Source organism: Pipistrellus hanaki (genome assembly GCF_964339955.1).
Source record: "Pipistrellus hanaki genome assembly, chromosome: 16".
Lineage (NCBI taxonomy): Eukaryota > Metazoa > Chordata > Mammalia > Chiroptera > Vespertilionidae > Pipistrellus > Pipistrellus hanaki.
The window spans coordinates 28,706,239-28,730,905 of NC_140518.1; the positions used below are offsets into that span (position 1 = coordinate 28,706,239).

At 44.2% G+C, this 24,667-nt stretch overlaps 2 protein-coding genes across 2 annotated transcripts in view; both read left to right on the forward strand.

The window, feature by feature from the left end:
- UTP6 (UTP6 small subunit processome component) overlaps positions 1-11,994 on the forward strand; it is a 28,358-nt gene extending 16,364 nt beyond the window's left edge. The window contains exons 11-19 of the mRNA XM_084862764.1: positions 479-663; positions 1,218-1,297; positions 1,653-1,730; positions 5,634-5,813; positions 6,635-6,715; positions 6,925-7,034; positions 7,787-7,853; positions 9,481-9,553; positions 10,481-11,994. Coding sequence (XP_084718890.1) covers positions 479-663; positions 1,218-1,297; positions 1,653-1,730; positions 5,634-5,813; positions 6,635-6,715; positions 6,925-7,034; positions 7,787-7,853; positions 9,481-9,553; positions 10,481-10,638 — 1,012 coding nt within the window. The 3' untranslated portion in view covers positions 10,639-11,994. The remainder of the gene's footprint in view (positions 1-478; positions 664-1,217; positions 1,298-1,652; positions 1,731-5,633; positions 5,814-6,634; positions 6,716-6,924; positions 7,035-7,786; positions 7,854-9,480; positions 9,554-10,480) is intronic.
- Positions 11,995-14,343: 2,349 nt separating this feature from the next.
- COPRS (coordinator of PRMT5 and differentiation stimulator) lies at positions 14,344-23,190 on the forward strand. The gene is made up of 4 exons (XM_084862783.1): positions 14,344-14,530; positions 17,795-17,861; positions 20,175-20,393; positions 21,433-23,190. The coding sequence occupies exons 1-4, from the start codon at positions 14,432-14,434 to the stop codon at positions 21,600-21,602; spliced, it is 555 nt and encodes a 184-aa protein (XP_084718909.1). The 5' UTR covers positions 14,344-14,431; the 3' UTR covers positions 21,603-23,190.
- Positions 23,191-24,667: the final 1,477 nt, after the last annotated feature.

A 24,667-nucleotide genomic window follows, 5' to 3' on the forward strand; every position in this document is an offset into this window, starting at 1 on the left:
TATTCTTTAATTCTGGTTATATGGTTGTGAGTTCCTTGGAGCCTACCTATGGGTTCTTCACTGTGATAAAGTAGAACTTGGATCTGTTTTCTCTTAGACAACTTCAGGGTTTTGGTAAAGGATTAGGTGTTGCTTTTTCTCTGTCTTTATTATAGAAATGCAAGAGCCTGGATATACTAAGGTTCTCCAGGGCTCAAGGAGGATTGTGTCCTCATACCTCCCTGCTGATTTGACTTTGAGAGCTAACCTGACAGGTAACATTTGTGAATGATGTCTGAAACCTAATAAATGGTGACAACTCTGACCATCCATAGACAAAATTTATACAGTGAGTGTGAAGATAATCTGAAGAGCCTATTTATGGTAACGGACTGTTAAAGGGCTGCCTTGGATGCATTTATAGAGCATAGGGAACTGTCTTTTGGATATTCTGAATTAGTCTCCCGCCATAGGATTCATGCCAGTAAACTGTTTCCAGCCTTCAGGCTCTGCACACGGATGACCCTCTCACTTGGGATTACGTGGCACGGCGAGAATTACAGATCCAGCCGCAGCCAGGAGAAGAGCAGCCTGCGACAAAGCAAGCCAGAGCGCTGGAGATGGGCGGGAAGGAGGACCGCTGCTGCGCCGTGTACGAAGAGGCAGTCCAGACTCTCCCGACAGGTGAGCTGCACCAACCACGGTGCGTGCGGAAGGGATGGTGTTCATGGTGGAAACGAACCTCCCTTCAGGAATCTGTGTGCAGAGGTCGCTTTCAGGAATCTCGCTTGGCTTTCCAACCTGTTCTTTGGTGGTGAAAGATGGAGCTTTTATGGCCTTCCTTGACAGTAGTGAGATATATATATATATATATATATATATATATATATATATATATGTATTCACTTATCTGTGAGAAATGATATTAGGAAGATTGTTTAACTATAATTCCTTAATTATCTTTTAATATAGATTACTTCCTAATTTTGTAATATTGGAGTATTAAGGTAGAGGGTATATGCAACATGGCTTTTAATTTTTATATTTATGTCATTACTCAGTTGTTTTCCCCCCAGTGTTTGGTTTACTGGCTATAATCAGAATAGCTCCCCCTCCCGTCCCATGAGATTAGTTTAAACCCTTCTTCAGAGGAGTTTTCCCTTCAAAGGAAAGATGTATGATGATTGTTAAACTAAGAATTGGTGATTGATCAGTGAAATCTTTCTGACTTTTTTCAGAGGCCATGTGGAAGTGTTACATCAACTTTTGCTTGGAAAGATTTGCTAAGAAGACAAATAATCAATCCCTCAGAGGGCAGGTAAGGACGTGGTCACAGGGCTGAGTAAAAAGTGACATATCTTTTGAAAGAAGGACAGACTTTTGGGGCCTGGGACAGCTTCCAAGAACCCCATGCTTAATTGCTCTTTCTCCTTGAGTGACCTGTCATTCTGAAGGTCTGAGTCTGCTTCGTCCTTATCCTGGTCCCCGGGTCGGGAGGTGCTCTCTTGCTGGGCTGTGCTTGGGGCAGCTGTCCAGCTCATCTAATCATCAGTGAAGCCACCCCAGTCCCTTCTCCCAGCTCTCAGAAATGTGTGAAACTGCATTTGTCCTATCAGAGGCCGGCACCCTCTACTGGGATCTTTGTGATGAAGTGGGCATTTTTCTGATTCCAGAGGCTGGAAAGGACCATGTCTGCATTCAGGAAGGCACATGAACTCGGACTTCTACCAGAATTCCTGTACAAGCAGTGGGTAAGGACACTAACACATTCACTGCTGTTATACGTATTCAGTTCCAATGGGTTCATGCTGGTGTCATTGTTTTAATACACATGGTCATGTGACTAAGACCATGTGGAAATTTGGCATGGTGGATGTAGACTGCATTTACATTTGGCTCTCAGTGTTAGATGTATGACAAAATGAAACCTATACCAGTAAAGGGAAGAATGTTATATAGCAGGCAACACTCAGAACCAGGAGTCGCAGTTTGCGTTTTTTTGTCCACACTTCCATCTTTTACTGAACATGCCTTTCCTAGCTTTTAATCTCAATGCCTGGCCCAGGTTAACCATTGGTACAATTAAAACAGATTAGATGTGTTCCCTGTGTTTCAGAAGCTAACATTCTACCATGTTTCCCCAAAAATAAGACATCCTCCGAAAATAAGACCTACTTACAGGTTTCCTTCTGAGTGAAATATAAGGCATCTCCCTGAAAATAAGGCCCCCCCCCAGGCTAAACATGAGAGATTTGGTCCACTGATTCTGAAAGAAATGGAGTCTCAAGAAATTCACCAGGAAATTCAGGAATTGGATTGTTATGATGATGTTCCAGAAGATGATGACATGATTGTCATTGAATAAATGAGTAAATTCTTGATACTGTAGGATTCACAGTTTGTCTGGTTTGTGTTGACAACTACCGTACTACTATACCGTATACACTCTTTATTTTCATTTAACAATAAATGTGTACCGTATTCTTCTTCATGGAAAAATAAGACATCCCCTGAAAATAAGACCTAGCACATCTTTGGGAGCAAAAATTAATATAAGACACTGTCTTATTTTTGGGGAAACAGGGTAATAGGAGGCACATTACTGGGGTGGGTAAGGATTATTACAGAGACTAGAGTAATGTGCTATGGGAGTACATAGTTCTAGATCAGATTTTGCCACTTAATAGCAAAGTGACTTGGGCAAATCACTTAACCTTTCTGAGTTTGATTTTAAAATAGTGATAGCAGTCCTCGTTTTTGCCACGTCACAGAATTGTTGAGAGCATAACATGAGATAATGAATGTTAGTGTATTTAAATACCTTTGGAGGGCAAAAAAGGACCAAAATCTTTATATTTGTTTAGTGCTTTGTTTTGTAAAACTCCTTATATCATTATGTTGTCTATATAAAATCCTAACCTACTATTACTACTGGTTGATGGAACAACCAGATGCGCACTGACCACCAGGGTGCAGACACTCAATGCAGAAGCTGCCCCCTGGTGGTCAGTGTGCTCCCACAGCCAACCTCTAGCGGCGCACCAACCTCCTGCAGTCCCTTCCCCTGGCCAAGTGGCCCCAATGGGCCCCAATTGGGATTGGGCAAGATAGCCCCATTCGGCCTGTAGGCCAGGCCAAAGGACTCGACCCATTCATGAATTCATGCACCAGGCCTCTAGTTTTTATATAATTACGAGTGGTGTTTTGCTATTTTGTATTATATTATTTTTTACATTAACATTCAAAAATAGTTTTTATGTATACTTACATGATGCATGTTCTCTACATTAGACCATTATATTGTACCACCACTGAGGTGTCCTTTTCCCGCTATAGCATCTATCTGGTAAAAATTCTAGACCTGGATGAGTTAGCTGTCCTAATTTGAGTTGAATGCTTGCACGACAGTCCCACTCTGTATATCCAGATGGGCTTTGCTTTGAGTATTGTCTTGGCAGTCATGCTCCTTATTGCTTATTTTGCCATTTACCACTCTGGCTATATCAAACATCCTCTGCTCTCCAAATCTCTCATTTTGTTCTTCCTAACTCTATCGCCTCATCACTCATTCAGTGACCTTGCCTTTAATGAGAGTGCCTCAACATACTGCTGCTGAACTTAAAATGCTTTGCTGATTTCTACATTCATCCTTTGTCCAGATTAATCCCCACCGAATGTTCTTTTAAAATTGATTATCAGATTAGTCTGTGGCTTTCCACTGTCTTTGGATAAAGATGCTCACTACCGTTAATTTGGCCCCTGCCTGTATTTCCAGCCTCCTTTGCCAGCCCTGCAGTTTACATCCTACCCCTCCAGCCATTCTGAACTTGGATTTCCTTTTGTATCCAAGCTCTCTCTCACCATATACTGGTTGGAATCTCTGCTTTCACCTGACTAATGCCTGCTTTTTCTTTTTCTTTTTTTTTTTTAAAAAAAAATATTTTATTGATTTTTAACAGAGAGAAAGGGAGAGAGAGAGCTAGAAACGTCGATGAGAGAGAAACATCGACCAGCTGCCTCTTGCACACCCCCTACCGGGGATGTGCCCGCAACCAACGTACATGCCTTTGACCGGAATTGAATCTGGGACCTTTCAGTCCGCAGTCCGACGCTCTACCACTGAGCCAAACTGGCTTCGGCATGCCTGCTTTTTCTTAAGTCTACTAGTAATGGTGCTTCTTTATTGGTTGGAGGCCTTTCTCATCACTGCCATTAACCCTGCTTCATACTCTGATAACAATGATGCTTTTTCTGTCATGGCACTTACCAAATTGCTAGACTGGAGGCTCTGTGGGTGGTAGAGAAATGCACCTGATATTCTTATGATTGAATTTAGCATATACAGCATGTAGTAAAAATCTTAGTGAATGGATTATATACTCTCCTTTTATTTGCTGTTTCACAGTTTTATAAAAGTGAATTGGATTCAGGTTTTTTCCTTTTGTTAAAATAGTGTGTTGCCCGGCCGGCGTGGCTCAGTGGTTGAGTGTTGACCTATGAATCAGGTCAACACTCAGGTCAACAACAGCCCAGTTGTGGGCTCAGTCCTCATTGTGGGGTTTGCAGGAGGCAGCTGATCAATGATTCTCTTTCATCGTTGATGCTTCTATTTCTCTCTTCCTCTCCCTTCCTCTCTGAAATCAATAAATATATTTAAAAAAAATAAAAATAAAATATTGTGGATAGAAGCATTTTGAACAGATTAATTTTCTTCTGTTGATATACTTTGGGACCATATTTGTTAAAATATCATTCCCAAGTTTAAGTTATGAATGATTTTATGATTCTTCTTACATAATGTTAAGTTATATTTTAGAAAAATTGTGTCAGTTTATAGTGTGCTCAACTCTGTTTGAATGAATATACTTGTTTCCTTACCAACTCACAAATATTGGTTTTATCTTTACTGATTTAAAAAATAAATATTTTGCCGAAACCGGTTTGGCTCAGTGGTAGAGCGTTGGTCTGCGGACTGAAAGGTCCCGGGTTCGATTCTGGTCAAGGGCATGTACCTGGGTTGCGGGCACATCCCCAGTAGGGGGTGTGCAAGAGGCAGCTGATCGATGATTCTCTCTCATCCATGTTTCTAACTCTGTATTCCTCTCTCTTCCTCTCTGTAAAAAAATCAATAAAATATATTAAAACAATAAAAATAAATATTTTATTGATTTCAGAGAAGAAAGAGAAGGGAGAGAAAGAGAGAGACTTCAATGATGACAGAGAATCATTGATCAGCTGCCTCCTGCATGCTTCCTACTGGGGACCAGTCCACAATCTAAGCATGTGCCCAGATGGGGGAATGGAGGGGTAACCTGGTTCATAGGTTGACACTCAACCACTGAGCCATACCAGCCCAGTTCTTTACTGATTTTTATATTCTGTTTGGTGGATATGGGTTTTATTATAGTGACCTATTTTATTAGAAACTTAACTTTCAATCTAAATTATTTAGGCCTTCTACTTTTCACCTCTTCCCTATTTTTGGATACCGCTTGGGAGTAGGAATAGGGAATGGAGGAGGAATTAGAAATTGTTTACTTTGTGTTTGTTTGGCAGCCATAGTAAAAGGCTTAGTGGAAAGGCTATTGCCTCATTTCCCCCCATTACATAGATAATTTAGTATTAATTTTCCACTGATCCTTTGTTTTATCCAGATCGAGTTGTTGCTGCAGCATGACTTCCTTCAGGAAGCTCTGCAGGTGGCAGTGGCCGGGGTTGAATTGTTTAGAGACTCTGTGACGATGTGGCAGATGAAGCTGCAGGTGCTGATTGCTTCCAAGAGCCCTGACATAGCCAGTGTTTTTAAAGAAGCCTTTGCGTCCCTGAAACCCCAGGTCTGTGAGTATTTCATTATTTTTGGGAAACCTTATAAGACTTCAGCCAAAGCATATTTGGAGTGTACTTGTCTCATGAGAACTGGCCCTAGAGTACGTTTGTGATTTAAGGGTCAAGAGTAGAAAAATTTACTTCCATTTAATGGACTATTCCTAATTCTTTATTTGAAAATTGACTACATAAAAATTTTATATTCCATCTAGATATCTACAAGTGAGAAATATTAATAGAATATTCTCACTTGCTACCAAAGCTGAACTTAAGCCTGATTTTTAAAACACAACGTATATTTCTAAACTTTAAAGGTTAACAGACTACACCTTAAAGCTTTGCAGTGAATCTGTTATATTAGTAGTAGGAAAAAAGTATTCCAGAAGTTAAAGTGGGGGGAGGGGAGGAAATCTCAATTATTTTACTGCTCATTTGCATGTGTCTCAGACATGAGTGAAGGTTAGATAGTTCAGCCTGTATAATTACCGTAGTACTTGTGTTGAGGGCCCTAAAGAGCAGAGACCTCGGTAGGTGTAGGTCCATCTAGCTATTGGCTGTTAATTGCTTAATTAACTAATAGATAATCAATTATCATAATTATAGGCAGCATTCCCCAACATAAGGGAACTAGAGTTAATAGGAGTATTGCTTTGGGTGACTTGTTTAGAAGGCTGTATTCTGGCATGTCATTCCTGGTCATGGAGGCTCTGTCAAAGCGAGAACAGAGTGGGAATGAATCCATGATTGTCTTAGGAACGTGTCTTTATAGAGACTAAGTTTCAGAGTGTAGTGCTAAGCTCTCATTTCCTAACTTTTTTATTATGAGCAGGTCTGTCTGCCATTGTGGATTTCTTGGGCAGAGTGGAGTGAAGGTGCCAAAAGCCAAGAAGACACTGAAGCCATCTATAAGGTATAGGCCCGCTCTAAGTCTTGTAGCGGGTGGGGAATGAGCAGATAGGATTGCTGGTTGGCTGGCTTTAGGGTTATTTCTCTAGCAGCTCTTCCTAAAGCACTGTTTACTGAGCAACCTGGGATAGCTCTGGGAAAGGGTTTTGATATTTATAAATTTCCTCACACAGCTTGTGTCTTTTTTTTTTTTCTTTTTTCTTCAAATTGTAGAAAGCTATCTTAGCTGTCACGGGTGCTGACTCAGTCACTCTGAAGGAAAAGTACCTGGATTGGGCTTATCGAAGTGGTGGCTGCAAAAAGGCCAGAGCTGTGTTTAAAAGGTACTCGCAGATGTTCATAGCTGTACTAGTTTCTCCACTCCGCACGCAGCTCCTCATACCCAGATTACATGTATCACAAATAGTATCTGAAGAAGTAATCCCAGAGGCTTTTTCAAGAGGTTTTATTGTTATTACTTTTTTGAACAGTAAAAGCAACTCATACCTATTATGAAAAAGAAGAAAAAAGCAATAACTAATATTCATTCTAATCCCTCCATCAAGAGAAAAACACCTGTTGCTTACAATTTGTCACATATTTGAAACTATACTATAATTATATTTTATTTATCATTTTTATTGGTGAACATTAAGCCTGCCTTTTCCCTATCATTAATAATTGTTCATAGACATTATTTATTGAAAATAGCTATATGATACTCCACTCTATAGATGTGCCATAAACTATTTGGCACAGTAATACTGCTTTGATGAACATTTTTGCACAAATATATCCATGTTGGAAACCATTGCCCAAGAATATATTCTTAGAAGTAGAATTATTGGTCTCTTTCAAAAGACCTTGGGATGTAGTAGAAGAGGGAACTTAAGACTCTGAAAGTGAGAAAGAACAGGAAGAAAGCTGGACAGGGAAGAATTTGGTGGTGGTGAAGCATATCATTGGAGATTAAAAGCATCGAGTGACTGGCGGTTAAGTCCAGTCCTTGCATTGAATTGTGGGCAGATCTTTTGAACCATATTTTGTGGTGGCAGTGGCTATCGTGGAAGATAACAGTGCCCCCTCTACTTTTTAGTTTACAGGAAAGCCGTCCATTTTCAGTTGCTTTTTTCAGGAAAGTAATCCAATTTGAAAAGGAGCAAGTAAGTGTTCTTATCTATTCATTTCTTGTCTGGGAAAATTGATTAGTGGTTACTAATTTATTGCAGCATTTTAATATTTAAAAAGCTCATTATAATACAATATAAATTTCTGGTCTCTTTGTCTAAAGCTTTCCCCCCCCATACAGATGATTTAGGAATGGTAATCAGGCAAAGAAGAGAAAGTAACTGTCAGGAAATGGAATACTTAGATGTCACCCCTTATAGGAAGCCCTCATTGCCAGGTTGGGTGAGGCACTGTTTCTGCCTCCACAGCACCTTGTTTGTCTCCTGTATTGGGTTCTGAGGTAAAGAGTAGGCACCCAGTAACTGCTTCTGATATATATATTTAAATATTTTTATTGATTTCAGAGATGAAGGGAGAGGGAGCAAGAGATAGGAATATCAATGATGAGAGAGAATCATTGGTCAGCTGCTTCCTGTATGATTCACCTGTCGTGTCGTGTCCCCGCCCCCCCCCCCCGGCGCCCCCCCCCCCCCCCCCCCCCCCCCCCCCCCCGATCAAGTCCAAATCCCAGGCATGTGCCCTGACTGGGAATTGATCGTGCCCTGACTGGGAATTGATCGTGACCTCCTGGTTCATAGGTAGATGCTCAGCCACTGAGCTATGCCAGCTGGGCTGTTTATGGTATTTTTAACAAAGCATGTGCGTGAGGAAAAATACAGGAAAGTCTGTTAGTAAACTAATACATGAATATTAATTGTATTTGTAATCCCATTATAGTAATACAACTATGTTTATTACTTTTATTGTTTTCTTTAATTATTTTGTTTATTTATATGCACAGTTTTGTATGTTTTATTTTTATTAATTTTAGAGAAAGAAGCATTTAGTATTTCGCATTTTATTGTGAAGTTAGTACCCTCTATTTGGCTAGGTGCATAATTAGTCAGCATTTTAATTTAGGTCTTGTAGTTACTCTAATATATCATTATCCTTGCTTTATGTGTGAGGATCCTTTTAAGGTCAGAGATTTAAAAAACATATTTTTATTTCAGAGAGGAAGGTGAGAGGGAGAGAGATAGGAACATCAGTGATAAGAGAGAATCATTGATTGGCTGCCTCCAGCACACCCCTCCCCCTGCACTGGGGATCAAGCCCACAACCTGGGCTTGATCATAGTTGAACCTGAGACCTTTCAGTCCATAGGCCGATGATCTATTCACTTAGCCAAACTGGCTAGTGCTAAAACGTTTTAAGGTAGACATAGCTAAAATGTGCTAGAGGCCAGGTATTCAAAAGGAAGAAATCCCTATCCATAGGGAGTAGAACCTTCTGCATTTATTTATTTCAATTCTACTCCTTCCTCAGGGCTTTCAAATATACTTTCCTATGAAGCTTCCATATTCCTGCCACTGAGAATTAATTAGGCTTTTTCCATGCTACCATAGCAGAGTGCTTTTTATCACTAGCTTTTACTTCACTCTGATGTAAATGCATATGACTGTTCTGAGTAAGTTGAGAGCCAGGCTGTGCTCATCTTAAGCCCCAACCCTCCTCTCCTTCACATACCTAATAGATGGTAGCTGCTTAACAATGTGGTTGAAACGAATTTGTGACATCATAAATTAAGGTTTTGAAGCAAGATTGTCTGATTATTTTTGTTAGGAATCCTGCAAAATGGCGAACTTGAGAGAATATTATGAGAGGGCTTTGAGAGAGTTTGGATCTGTAGATTCTGGTAAGTAAACTTCAGCTCCAGACACGCAAGTCTGTTTGCATGTGTGATTTGTCACTTATCAGTGTGGTTAGAGCAAGCAGTGTTTCTTAACTTTTGGGTCATGGCCCCCTTTGAGAATAAAACTTGCATCGTTGCCCCTACTGTTCCCTCACTTTGTGCATAAGTACTTGCAGATATAACTTTACTTTTAATTTCCAAGTTCACAAACTCGAGTCCATTGGTCTTCTATTAATTCTGGAATAGAGGAAGGTTTGCTTGGTTTGGTTCTCTTTAAAAAATGTAGTAGTTGTAAGGGAAAGTTAATAATGTGGGTCAGAACAAGAAGGAATGGGAGTTATAGTAAAGGAGTAGTGGCACGCTAAATGACATTAGTTATCATTGACTATTGCCACATTGTCCTCATTTATATGACTTGCAGACCATACTCAGTTTTTAAGTGCCAAGTAATTTACGTGACATACCTACATGTTAGTTGTTAAACCCACATTTAAAAAAATGCATTAGTTCTTAGGAGGTTTCAGCGGACCTTCTGATGGAATGCATGAAAAAACTTGTTTACTAACCCAGACAGGTTTTGTTAAGCATGGTAAAGAGGCTTATAGTGAATTCATTGAGGTCAATTTCTGAAACAGAGACTCAACAAAATTCTGCCTCTAAAATGTTTAGTCTATTTGAGTTAGTAACATACTACTATATAGATTACTATGATTAAAATGAAGTTTTCTACTTAAAAAATTAGTGTTGACATATCTAGTGTAAAGATGATGAGAGAGGTATTGTTTCACATAGGGTTCTATGGAAATAATAAGCAATTAAGTTTCTTAGAAATCCTGTGGTGAATTGATATTAAATAATTAAGTTTACCTAAAAAAGCCTCATCCTTTATCTAATTGTATACTTATGGTAAGTTTTCGGTTCCCTTTAAAGATCTTTGGATGGATTACATCAAAGAAGAATTGAACCACCCCCTTGGTAGGCCTGAGAACTGCGGACAGATATACTGGCGGGCCATGAAAATGTTGCAGGGAGAGGCAGCAGAGGCGTTTGTCGCTAAACATGCTATGCATCAAGCTGGCCATTTGTGACAAGAGGAAGACCACTGCAACCTTGTAAAATAGTATTCTGAGCCCTCTGGGCAGGTTTTGTTATGAATTCGTCTGCAATTTGTAGACAAGATTTTGAGACATGTTTTAATTTTGTGTTAATCTTTAATTCCAGGAAACAGACCTGCTGTTTTGTGGTCAGAGGCTACTTGCTGAGGCTGAATCTACTGTAGGTTCTAAATGCTTTCCAAAATATGTGGAAATCACACAACTGATTAGAGTATCTCTAATCTCAACCTAGGAGTGGGTTGAAATTTGAAGAAAGTATAGTTCTGTTTGTTTATTCTCTCCTTATTATGAAAGTATACATGGTATGCATCTGTTGTAGAAAATACGGCGAGAATAGAATAATGGAAAGAAAATAAAAGTATCCTGTCATATCATCTGGAGTAAACTTAGTAATTTGATTTCCTTGATCAGAATTGGGTTTATTCTCTTTGATCACTCATTCAGTCCTTCATAGCGGGATTGAAGGGAAGCTCTTTGGGATGGAGGTAGGGTTGGAGGAACAGAGCTGGATGTCCTGAGAGCTGGCTGAAGTAGCAGAGAAGGATGCTGGGTATTGGGGGGGGGAAAGTCCTTTAAGAAGATTAAGACTTTATAAAAGTGTCTCTGTCACTGGGACTGACCTGCAGAGAAATGTTCACTGTGGCGTAGGCCTGGCAACCAAAGGGCAGGGACAGGGAGTAGATGAGAGCTGCAGCAAGGGGCTTCGGAAGCGATGATGGAAAATGGTTTGGAGCACAGAAGTGCATTCTGGGAGCAGAGGAGGCAGTTGGTATTTTGTATTTTTAACATAATGTCACTGGGAGAAGCATTTAGTACAGTTTACATATATTTCATTTAATGTTTTTTAAAATAGATTTAAAAAACATTTAATTTATAGCATTCCTTTGAATAGATGAGCCATGACTTATTTTTATTAATCCTCAATGCTGGACCTTGTCATTTGTAATTTTTTTTAATGGTAAATGCTGTTGATGAAGATTCTTATAACTTTTTTTTTATATCCCTGGTTATTTGTTTAGTAGGTTGACATCTGACAGAACTATTAAAGGATATAACTTTTTTAAGGAATATTATGTATTGCCAATTTGCAATGTATGAACATACTTTCAAGCAATGTATGAAAATGTCAGCACTTTTGGCTACAGTGGATATTTTATATTTTTTATCATTTTAATAAGTGAAAAATGACATGCGTATTTCTTTGACATTAATGAAATTAATGTATTTTTCCTGGTTCTTATATTCTCATGTCTTTGACAGTTTTTTGAACTTTTTTCTTACTAATTTGTAAGTTTTTTTTTTTTTATATATTAAGAACATTAACCTTCAGTTTGTCTCTTCTTTATTGCAAATAATTTTCCTCAGCTGCTTTAAAAAAAAAAAAATATATATATATATATATATATATATATATATATATATATATATTTAAAATTAAATATATTATTTTTTACAGAGAGGAAGAGAAAGGGATAGAGAGTTAGAAACATTGATGAGAGAGAATCATCATCGATCAGCTGCCTCTTGCACACCCCTTACTGGGGATGTGCCGGCAACCAAGGTACATGCCCTTGACCGGAATCAAACCTGGGACCTTTCAGTATGTAGGCCAATGCTCTATCCACTGAGCCAAACTGGTTTCGGCTCCATCTGCTTTTTTTTAAATGTGTGTGTATGTGGTATGCTTTTCCACATCCAGAGGAGTGTTTTAAAGTGTGGTTTCCGTTGGTAACTTCTTTGTTTTTTTAATCCTCATGAGAGGATACTTTCCCATTGATTTTTAGAGAGAGTAGAAGGAAGAGGGAGAGACAGAGAGACACATTGTTGTGAAAGAAACACAGTGATTGGTTGCCTCCTGCATAAGCCCTGACCAGGGCTGGGGATCGAGCCTGCAACGGAGGTGCCCTTGACTGGAGTAGAATCCAGGATCCGTCAGTGGGCCAGCACACTATCCACTGGGCCAAACTGGCTAGGGCGATAACCATTTTTTATTTGTGGCCATTTTTCTCTTGGTTGATGTGTGGTAATATCTTTATTATGTATTAAATTCCTGTGAATATTATAATCTATTTAGGGCATTTTTATTTTGAGCTTTTGCACTGTAAATGCTTACTTGTCATTTGTTTCAAAATAAGAAAATTTTTCTTTTTCCCTCTTATTAAGTATGGGGATTTTATCATTATAAATCCTTGGGTGGCAATTTTATTTTAGGAAAGAGATACTATGTTGCATGTAAGAATGGGGACAGAGTGTGGTGATTGGCTTCTTAGAGCAAAGCTATGAAGGTGGTTTCCCGGGTTATCATAACCCCATGTCTGGTTCTCACGATTGCAGGTGATGGAAATGCATTTACGGTAGCTAGTTGACTTTTTTTTTTTTTTTTTTTTAATATATTTTATTGATTTTGTACAGAGAGGAAGGGATAGAGATAGTTAGAAACATCGATGAGAGAAAATCATCTATCAGCTGCCTCCTACACACCCCTCCTACTGGGGATGTGCCCTCAACCAAGGTACATGCCCTTGATCGGAATCGAACCTGGGACCCTTCAAGTCCCCAAGCCGACGCTCTATCCATTGAGCCAAACCGGTCCCGATAGCTAGTTCACTTGTTAGATATGGTAGTTTCTAGCTTCATATGGCACTTTAAATTTATTAAATTTAATTCAATTTCTCATTTACACTGGCAACATTTCAAGTGCTTAATAGCCATATGTTTACCATATTGGACAGCACGGATAATAGAATTTTTTTCTTCCCACCATCACAGCAGGTTCTTTGGGATAGAGTTGAGGTAGACAAATCCAGTTAGATTTGAGGAAACTGACTCATGGGTCAGAACAGAACACATATTAATCCATCACATTCTCTTCCCTGTGGGAAAAATATATCAGCTGATACACTAATTTTTTCAAATGTCTTATGTAGTTTACAAACAGTACCTACTTAGAAGGAGATGAGGGAATCAGCTCTCTGATCTCTCAAAGATTGTAGTAGGTGTCCTGGTAAGAAAGGAATCCCAATTTATAGCTTTTCTGCTACCTAAATGTTAACGCGATTATCTCACCTTGAGCCAGGTTAGGCCTTGTGGCTGGGGAAACGCATGAAGGCTGTGCTTGCCGTCTCCTGCAGCCTTCAGGATGTACAGGGCCAGGCCAGAGCATTGAAAAAGGAGCTTTTCCCAGGTTAGACTAGGGTCAGCCCAGAATGGTTAGGGTTACTCTGACCTCCATAGCCCATTGGTTGTGTCCAATCTGTTTTTATCATTTGTCCCGGTTTCTAATGGACTAACTTTATCATTAACTCAAGGTGGAACCTCACCACAGGGCTGATCAGTGGTCTCACCCATTTGTGGGCGAGTGATGGTCCAAAATCCAGACTGAGTTCTAGAGAAATCTGTAAGACCAAAAGTGAAATGTGGGCGGAGCTACAGTTAGAGTGGACTAGGCGGCAGGGATTGGAGGGTTTGAAGCTGGGTAGGGATGACCCTTGGCATTCCAGACTCAGTGCTGGGACTTCCAGCTTCAAAAATCAGACTTGGGGCGGGTAGATGGGCTTTCGCTGCTGGGAAAAGCCCCGCCCCTCCCATTCCTTCCCCTCCCCTCCCCTCTCGCGCTGCCCCCGGGTCCCTCGTGACCCCGTGCCCCGCCCCCTCGGCCGGGAGCGCCCGGCTGATTGGCCCTCCGCGCGGATCCTCGGGCCGCAGCCGGGCCAGCGTGTCACGTGGCCGCGTGGCGTCCAGGGCGCGGAGCCGCGGGCCGCTGGGCATGGACCCTCAGACCGCCCGGGCCCTGGCGCTGGGGGCCGCGGAGCCGCCTCGGGGCCTGCCCATGGCGAGCGCGCGGGAGGCGCCCCCCAGCCCCGAGGTGAGCTCTGCGCCCGGGGCGGGGAGCTGCGGGGCCGCGGGGCCGCGGGGCGGGGAAGCGCCTTGGGCCGCCGCGCGGACGTTGAGCGCGCGCTCGGGCTGGAAACGGCCGGGCGGCCGGGCCGTGCGGGGTGCGGGGTTGGAGGCACCCCGAGTGCGTGGGGGGCGCGCGGGGCGGGGAAGGAAGGCCTCGGTCTCCTGGGCGCTCCCGCGTCCTTGCTAAATGGGAAGCGATGCTGATGGCCGAGAGCTGGAGGGCCTGCACGGGAGCCAGGGGAGGGCGGCGGGCCCAGGGCGGGGCGTGGGGAGGGTGGCGAGGGGTAGAGACTTTTCCCGAAGGACCTGCGTCCGCTGGTGGGGATGCTCAGAGACACAGCACCGGGGGATGCCTCATGCGCGCGCTCTCCTATTCAGCGAAACGCAGAGGCCTGGCTTGACGCAGGGTTTCCAGAAACTTGTTTTCATTGGCGCGCCAGGCAGCTCCTGGTTTTTCAAAGGCCGTTATTACAGCCATAACCTGCCCTTGTTTGCAGTCAGGAATCTCTGCGAGATGGTCAACTCCTGGCGGATAGAAACCAGTTATGGTAACTGCTGTTGAACCTGGCGTCTAGCAGGGTGCCCGGCCCGATAGACACATTGATTGGAGGAATGGCCGTGGCGTTTAAGCATGAAAGATAGTACTAACCAAAGTAGGACAAATGTAGTGATAAGACTTACAAAGAAAATGACTTGGGAGTGCAGATGGGGTGAGGTTAATTTTGTGAGGGCTTAGCAGGAGGGCTGCGCACCTCCCCTCCATGGTGAGGGTGGCGAGGGTGGCGCTGCCTGCAGAGGGGCAAACCCCTGTGGGCGTGGGTGGCAGAGCTGGGGGAGAACTGTGCTCCACAGGTTGAGGAGTGGATGGAGAGTTGGGAATGCCGTGGCTGATGTGATGCTTCCCTGGTGGAGCTGAAGATTCTTTTTTTAAATCCTTACCCGAGGTTATTTGATTACTTTAGAGAGTGGAAGAGAGAGGGAACTAGGGAGAGAAATGTCCATGTGAGAGAAACACATCGGTCGGTTGCCTCCTGCACGAACCTTGACCAGGGTTCAGCCAAGGAAGGAGCCTGCAACTGAGGAACGTGCCCTGGACTGGAATCGAACCCAGGATCATTCCATCTTCAGGCTGATGCTCTATACACTGAGCCAAACTGGGGAGGGCGAGTCGAAGACTTTTGGGAGAGTAGTGGTGAATGTAAGGTGGGCGGGGTGGATGAATGGGGGGGCAGCTATGGAGTTATGGCATGGCAGTGCTCGAAGTGAGAGGTCCCACCAGCTGGCCCACACTACTAGTGACCAAGGGTTGTCACTGACTGCAGGAGGTGGGACTGATGCTTTAAATCCAGGTGTGACTAGATGGTGAGCTGGCTGGGGCAGGTGCCAAGTGCAGTAGGGGCAAAGAAGGTGGGGCTTAGAATCAACAAGTTGGTACATCCCTGCTACATGCTAGGTATCTTCATAAGTGTTAGGCCATTCTAAGTCCTCTGTAAGGTCAGAACAGTCACCCTCAATTTCCAGAGAAGGAACCCCAGGCGGAGTGGTTGAAATGATGTGTTTCAGGGTCACATGGAATGAATGGCAGACCTGGGATTGAAATTAGGTCTTAAGCAGGCTTCACATTTTTAAAAAAATATATATTTTATTGATTTTACACAGAGAGGAATTGAGAGGGATAGAGAGTTAGAAATGTCGATGAGAGAGAAACATCGACCAGCTGCCTCTTGCACACCCCCCACTGGGGATGTGCCTGCAACCAAGGTACATGCCCTTGACCGGAATCGAACCGGGACCTTTTGGTCCGCAGGCCGACGCTCTGTCCACTAAGCCAAACCGGTTTCGGCGAGGCTTAACATTTCTTGTTCCAGTTAGAAAGAGGTTTTAGAGGTGATAGGACTTTATGAACTTTTTAAAAATCCTCACCCGAGGATGTTTTTATTGATTTTAGAGAGAGAGTAAGGTGGGGAGGGGGAGAAAGAAAGAAGAAACGTTGATGTGAGAGAGAAACAGTGATCCATTGCCTCTGGTACGCCCCAACCTGGGACTGAACCTACAACATAGGTATGTGCCCTGATTGGCAATCAAACCTGATTGATTTGTTTAAAATGTTTTTATTGATTTCAGGGAGAGGGAGAGAGAGAAACATCAATGATGAGAGAGAATCATGATCTGTTTCTTACTGTATACCCTCTACTCGGGATCAAGCCTGCAACCTTGCATGTGCCCTGACCAGGAATTGAATTGTGACATCCTGGCTTAGCAGTTGAAGCTCAACCACTGAGCCACACCAGCCGGGCGACCCCACAGCCTTTGATGCTCCAATCAACAGCAACTGGCCAGGGCAAGGCTTCAGGAACTTTTGAGCAGTGAGAGCAGAGAGGCATATGGTTGGCTGTGGGGTAAGAGTTCCCCTATCATTGCTGAGGAGCTAAATCTCTCTTGCACCCTTGTATCAGTCAGGAGACAGAATTGGATAGAAAAAGCTGTTAGCTACCCGGCCTATGTGGCTCCGTAGTTGAGTGTTGACCTATGAACCAGGAGGTCTAGGTTCGATTCCCGGTCAGGGCACATGCCTGGGTTGTGGGCTCCATCCCCAGTAGAGGGCGTGTACGAGGCAGCTTATCAATGATTCTCTCTCATCATCGATGTTTCTGTCTCTGTCCCTCTCCCTTCCTCTCTGAAGTCAGTATATGTGGAGTTAACTAGATAAGAAGTTGTTAAGTAACTGAAAAGTTAAAAATGAACATGGTGGTGGCACCTGCAGGAAGCGGCTACCAGCCCTCCGGCTTAGGGAGAACGGGATGAGGCTGGAATGGTTAAAATGGACAAGCTCAGAGGAGGGGCTTGGCAGAGCCTCTGCGGAGGGGGCGCTGCCCCAGGTGCTGGGCCTCTGAGCTCGGAGGAGGGTGCTTACAGCCTGGGAGTCAGACCTCTGTGGGTGGGACAGGGTGATGCAGGCTGGCTTTGCAAGCGTTGGCAAGCAGTAGTTCACAGGCCGCTGCAGAAAGCTTGCTCCTCCTTCCAGGGGGAAGTGTCGCTGGAAGGATGGCTCAGGAGGAAGAAGGACAACGCTCTTCCCCCTCCGTCCTCGCTGAGTCAGGGCAGAGCAGAGTGTCTCAGCCCCACACACAAAGGGGAGGATGGATGGGTGGGTTTTCAGAGATAAGGACTTAGTACTGGGGATGCCCCAGATGTCCAAGCACTGACTAATTGTTTCTTCTTCCGGCAGGCTGGCTTTGCCCCACGTGACCACTCCGGCCAGGAGAAAGAAACTGAGAAAGCCACCGATCGACTAGGCAAGTGGACGGCGGAGACGGGGATGGATGTTGGGAGAGACTGGGGGAGCGACAGGAGGGGCAGCTCCCTGTCTTCTTTACCTTCTCCTCCTCGGCTGCCACGCTGCCTTTTCGGCTCGTGTTTCAGTAGTGCCCTTGTTTGGAAGTCCCACTGGAGCTTCCTTAAGGGAAGTCCTGACCTTGTGTCCAAACCCGCCCCTTCTACTGAGGAAGACAGCGTAGGAGAACAGGAAGAATATAGGCTTTGGGGGTAAAATCGTTTCCACTTTTAACATACTTTTACTGGTTCTAGAGACAAAGGGAGAGGGAGAAAGATAGAATACCAGTGATGAGAGAGAATCATTGATGGCTGCCTCCTGTGCGCGCGTGCGCCCCCCCCCCCCCCCCCCCCCCCCCCCCCCCGGCATGCACTCTGACCAGGAATTGAACCTCAATCTCCTGGTTTGTAGGTCAACGCTCAACCACTGAGCCATGCAGGCTGAGCTCCTTTTTTTGTTTTTAAAAACTCTCACAACAATCATATCCCCATTTTGCAGGTGAGGAAACTGAGGCACAGAGTAAAAAAAAAAATTGGTTCTGTTGAAAGACACAACATAAAATTTACCATTTAACACATTTGAAGCATGCGGTTCGGTGGCATTCGGCACAGCCGCAGTGCTGTGTAACCACCATTGCTATTTAGTTCCAAACATTTTCATCACCCCGAAGGGAAATCTGGTACCAGGAAGGAGTCACTCCCCATTCACCCCTTCCTTGTGCCCCTGGCGACCACTTATCTGCTTTCTGTCTATGGATTGACCTCTGCTCAACAGGCAAATGTGAGTTGCATGCAAATGAATCATACACTGTGTGGTCTTTTCTGTCTGGCTTCTTTCAGCATAATACTTTCAAGATTAATTCATGTAGCCTGTATACCTTGTAAGGCATACCTCGGAGACGTTTTGGGTTTAGTTCCAGACCACTGCAGTAAAGCTACTATTGAAATAAAGTTAGTTGTAATCTTTTTGCTGATAGAGGGTTTTGCCTTCAATTTATATATAAAAAAAACACACCACATCTGTGAAGTGCAGTAAAGCAAACTGCATAAAATGGAAGTGTGCCTGTGCTTCATTCCTTTGGATGGCTGAAAAGTCCCATCGTGCGTATAAACCCAATGTTGCTGACCCATTCACCAGTTGGTAGGCATTTGAGTGGCTTCCACCTTTTGGTGACTGTAATAGTCCTGCTGTGAACGTTTTTGTACGAGTTTTGTTTGCACACCTGTTTTTAAAATATATTTTATTGATTTTTTTACAGAGAGGAAGAGAGAGGGATAGAGTTAGAAACATCGATGGGAGAGAATCATCAACCAGCTGCCTCTTGCACACCCCCTACTGGGGATGTGCCCGAAACCAAGGTACATGCCCTTGACCGGAATCGAACCCGGGACCTTTCAGTCCGCAGACCCACGCTCTATCCACTGAGCCAAACCGGTTTCGGCTGCACACCTGTTTTTAATTCTCTTGGGTATACATTTAGGCGTGGGTTATATGTTAATTCTATATTTAAGCTATCGAGGGAATCAGTTGAGGACATTTCAGCTCGGTAACACACTTAGTAATGGGCAGAGCTGGGATTTGGACTCAGGCAGTTTAGCTTCCGAGCCGATAACCTGAAGTATGACTCTATTGCTTATAGCTGTCGTTATAATGCAGTGTTAATGGGCTGATTTGTTTGCTAGCTCTGACCTGGCCTCACCGTGGCCCTATATGCGTGGAGGTTCGTTATCCATCCCACACGTTCCTCCGTGCTTTGAGACCGTTTGAAAACGTCCCTTCCAGCCCTCTCCGTGTTGGGAGGAGGACGTGGTGGGGTCCATTGGGACTAGATGGGCTCCGCCCTGCTGTCTGCTTTTACTCCCTCCCCCTTGTCCTGTGCTCCCCTCGGACATGCTCTTGAGGATGAAGGGAAGAGGAATACAAGAGCAAAACTCAGTTCCCACCTGTGCTGTGACAGGTGATCGTTTGCGTTAATGACATGTAAGTTACCTACAATGTAAGCTGTGCCCCCGTTCCCTGTGTGAAGTGGCAGACCAGGCAATGAATGGACTGGTTTAAGGCACAGCATCCTATTGGAAATAATTGATCAGCCCTTCTTCTAAAAATGTCAACAAAACATTTTCTTTTTTTTTTAAGTGCTCAGGTGGCTAAAGAACTCTGTACACTGTTTTACTGCTGCCCTCCTAGTAAGTCTGCCAGACATTGCCAAGCACACCAGTAGGCCCCATGGTTTGCCGGTTGTTTTAAGACCTTCTCCCTCTTGTTGATTTCTCAGCCCGTGGAGCACAGAGCATCGCTAATGGTGGTCCAGCCAGCAGTGAGGGCGTCCATTCGGAGGAGGAAGGCTTTGCTATGGGCGATGAAGACTCTGACGGGGAACCGAATACCTGGGAGCCGTCAGGAGGGGTGTCCAGCCGTCTGCCCAGGGAGCAGGCTGCTGACCTTCTTGAGGACTGGGACTTGGAGTTGAAAGCGGACGAAGGGAATCCGTATGGTAGGTGTGGAGTGTCTGGGGTCCTAGGCAGGGTTCGAGACTCTCCTACCAGATGACCCTTAAAGGCAGGCAGAGTTTGGAATGCTGTGAGCTTAGCCTGATAACCTGTTATAGACCTGCAGTTTCTGTGACAGCTTTTTCATATTGAAAAACAAAACAAAACATGCAAATTTCACATTTGACTATAATGTGTCTTTTAGCTTTAACATCGAAACAGTGTTACTCTCTCCACATATCTTAGTCTGAGCTGAGCAGCTGCAGGCACAAGTGCCTTATTATCCGTTTGCTCCCTCTGCACTGCCAAGAACTCTTGGCTGAACAGCACCACTATGGTGCCTCAGAAAGAACATGCTTGCAATTCTTCAGGAAAGGAGGACTGTGTGTGTGTGTGTGTGTGTGTGTGTGTGTGTGTGTGCGCTTAAACAGAGTGCAACTATTGTCCTCCTAGACATTTTTTGGCTATTCGTTTTTCCCTTCTCTTCTTCCTTTAATCCAGCAGGCCCCACAGGGGAGCAGTTTGATTTTTAAGGGGGACAATTTGAGAATGAGTTATTAACAATGAATTTCTTTGCATTTCTTATGGTTCTAGGGGCTTCATATACAGTATATAAATAGATATTTTGACATATTTATGCATTTCAGTTTTTTGAAGCTATTTTTTATATCACTTCATATTATATATATATATATATATTTTTTTTAACCATTTCTTAGTGATTTCTTCCTCAATACTTCAACTGTCCTTTTGTCCTTTTATTTTTCTCTTTCATGATGCCATGTTCTTGGGAAGCTTTTTTAGACCAAGTTAATGGCCTTTTAGGCTTCCTCCACGTGAATAGGCGTTCACTTTTTGAATAATAAGAATTATATATCACGGGGGTGGAGGGGGAGGGGATGGGCATCAGGATTTTAGAGATGCTGAGGTGGACCGTTGCAGGCCATGTCCCCACTGCTCTTCTCCCAGTGCCGAGCTGGCCAGACGGGCTTGAAATAAGGCTGGGAACCTCTGCGTTATTCTGCCTTTTAAAACCGCCCGCAGATGCTGATGACATCCAGGGCTGCATTCCTCAGGAGGCCAAACCGTGGGTGTGCTGTGCCCCGCAAGGAGAGATGGTCTATGACCCCAGCTGGCACCATCCGCCTCCGCTGATACCCCATTATTCCAAGATGGTCTTTGAAACGGGACAGTTCGATGACGCCGAAGACTGAGGGCGCGGCTCTTTGCCTGCCAGGTACATGGGTCTTGAAGATGAAGGTCTGTCTGCTCTCTGAGGTGAGAGGTCCTCTCTGAGGAAACACTCCCCGTGCTGCCTGGGCCAGGCACACAGACTGGTGTCCAATGAGGTCCCACTGTCCCCTGCTTCTGCTGCTGCTGTTGCTGTTCACGAGTGTGTTACCTCTTTAGATGTGTGTGTGTGTGTGTGTGTGTTTCTGCGTTAGGAGGAAGAGTTGTGTTCTTTATAAATAAAGGTAGAAAAAAAATCGATGTGCTTTTTGTCTATTTTTCATCCCTCGCAACCCCCCATTTAATTAGAGACTTGTGAGAAACGTCGTATTCCTTCATGCGAAGCCCCTGGCTTACATGTAAGGACGGGAGTGCCTGGAGCCTTGAAACTACTCCGGGAAAGAAAATACCCTCCCCGTCCTGCTTCTGCAGATCTGGCACAAACGTTGGCGACTTTGTGGCTGATTTCTTTTCCTGCCGATGGGAAGTGGACCATTTGCTTAGTCAAGAAGGACTTTCTGAAGGCTGGAAAGTTAAGTGGCAAACTAAACAGCAATTGTATAACCCTCACTTGGCCTGAAAGGATTTAAAAATTGTTTTCCATGTCATGTTTCAATACTTACAATTACTTAACCAAGTCACCGTTTAAAAAGAAAAAATTCACCTCATTTTAGAGATGAAGAAAAGACTCAGAATGTCGACCTTGTCATTGTCACACAGCAGGAGCCGGCAGCGCTGGGACTGGCCCAGGTGACGGGAAGCCTGTGCTCGGGGTTGGTCCTGTGAGTGTGAGAGCCCAGAGGGGGGCCTGGGCCGGTCCGCGGTGCATCGGACCGAGCCACATTGGCCTTTTTGGCAGGCGGCGGCATTGCTCTCACCTCCCTGCCTTCCGACAGAAGCTGAATCAAGAACAAGTTTCAGATCTGAAGTCTGAGTCAACTCCACCGCAGTCAAAGGCACATACAGTCATTTCATCCACTTTTTTCAGAGGCGCCACTAAGAGCGGACCAAGCGGGACCCGAGGAAAGGCCATGGTTTTGACTGAGGGGCCTCAGGCCCAGGCCGTCCTAGGGAGACGGAAGTCCCCCACTGTCCTCGCTGAAGGGACCGTTGCAGGTCCTGTCCCCACTGTTCTCTCCTCCCAGTGCCGAGCTGGCCAGACGGGCGTGAATAGGAGGGTGTCTGGTGTGACCAGGTGACCCTGAGAAACTGGTGGTGGGATTGCTGAGCGGAAAGGCGGTGGTCCTGCTGGGTTCCTTTGGCCCATGTGTAAGCTGGAACAGTAAAAAGGCAGGAGTCACAGGTGAGGGGAGGAGGGCGGGGAGAAAGTAGTCTGAAAAGTGCCCAAGCATGAGTGATGGCAGAGAATGGGCACTAGCTGCTGCTGCTGATCCACAGAGCAAATGAGGATCTAAACTCTGTCTTGCTTTTTAGAAGTGAATCTTTGTGGTCTCTCTTCCCGGTTATTTTCAGCAAAGCAGGTGGGAGGGAGGTGGGGTCTACTGGATCAAGGACCTAGGAAACTATTCTCTTAAGAGTTAAAAATAGCCGAAACCGGTTTGGCTCAGTGGTAGAGCGTCGGTCTGCGGACTGAAAGGTCCCAGGTTCGATTCCGGTCAAGGGCATGTACCTTGGTTGCGGGCACATCCCCGGTAGGGGGTGTGCAAGAGGCAGCTGGTCGATGTTTCTCTCTCATCGATGTTTCTAGCTCTCTATCCCTCTCTCCTCCTCTCTGTAAAAAATCAATAAAATATATTAAAAAAAAAAAAAAAAAAAAAAGAGTTAAAAATAAAAGTAGCTCTGACTGGGTTGCTCAGTGGGGTTGGAGTGTCGTCCCGTACACCAAAAGGTAGTGGTTCGATTCCTGGTCAAGGCACATGCCTAGGTTGTGTGTTCTATCTGTCATGGCGTATATGAGAGGAAACTGATCAATATTCTCTTCTCCCCCCCCCCCCCCCCCCCCCCCAAGAATCAATGGAAACATATCCTTGGGTGAAGATTTAAAAAATTAATAAAATAATAAAAAAAACAAGGGCTTTTATGGCTGAACATTGAGTATGTCATGAGAACAAGAAAAGGTGGTGGTGGGGGGGGGAGGCTAGTCAATTGTTCTGATTTTGATATCTAGTGTCCCAAATAGGGTTAGTCAAGCATAGAGAAAGATGCAGAAAAATAACTCCCCAGACTGTGAACATTGGTTATCTGAAGGGGTTAAGGTTGGAGGAGTAAGGAAAAGCAGTGAAATGGAAAAATATTCATGACATGACAAATGAAAATACAGATCGTAGAGCTCTGATAATGGTGCAGATATGGACAAAGACGAAACAATTTGGTTACACGGTGGCGGTGGAGGCAGCTTGCTTTTATATTTTTGTTACTATAATACGGATTTTGCAATAAGGTATTTAAGAGCAAAATGTTAGTCAGCCGTAGAGCTGCCTCCTCTGCCTCCTCTGCCCTGCGCTCTGACAGGCATCCCACTCACCTCCCCACTCTGCTGCTGCCACGGTTTAAGCCTCCGCCGCCGCCTCTAGGGCAAGAGCTCTGCACGTGGGGCCCATGGATGGAGGCCCGCGTGACATTGTTCAGTGAATACTGGCACAAATTAATTCAGTAACGGTGCACTGTTGGCCTTGGCTGTACGGGTGAGCAAAAGTAGGTTTACAGTGGTGAGTGCTTGAAACACAGAGTTTATTCTTTTGTTGTTTTTGTTTTGTTTTGTTTTTTACAGAGGAAGGGAAAAGGATAGAGAGTTAGAAACATCAATGAGAGAGAAACATCAATTCAGCTGCCTTACTCACACTCCCTATTAGGGATGTGCCCGCAACCAAGGTACATGCCCCTGACCGGAATCGAACCTGGGACCCTTCAGTCCATAGGCCGATGCTCTATCCACTGAGTCAAACCGATTAGGGCCACAGAGTTTATTCTTGTATTATTAATTATATATTTTTACGAAGAACTGTAAACCTACTTTTGCACATCCTTGTATTTTCGGTTGAACATCCCAGGCCAGTGATGAATGAAGTATTTGAAGAACCTTTAAGAA

Bases quoted from the DNA above. Each gene is read 5' to 3' on its own strand.
- COPRS (XM_084862783.1), top strand. From the start codon at position 14,432: ATGGACCCTCAGACCGCCCGGGCCCTGGCGCTGGGGGCCGCGGAGCCG. The intron at 17,862-20,174 runs GCAAGTGGACGG...TTGATTTCTCAG, and splicing joins GAAAGCCACCGATCGACTAG to CCCGTGGAGCACAGAGCATC. The intron at 20,394-21,432 runs GTAGGTGTGGAG...AACCGCCCGCAG, and splicing joins GGACGAAGGGAATCCGTATG to ATGCTGATGACATCCAGGGC.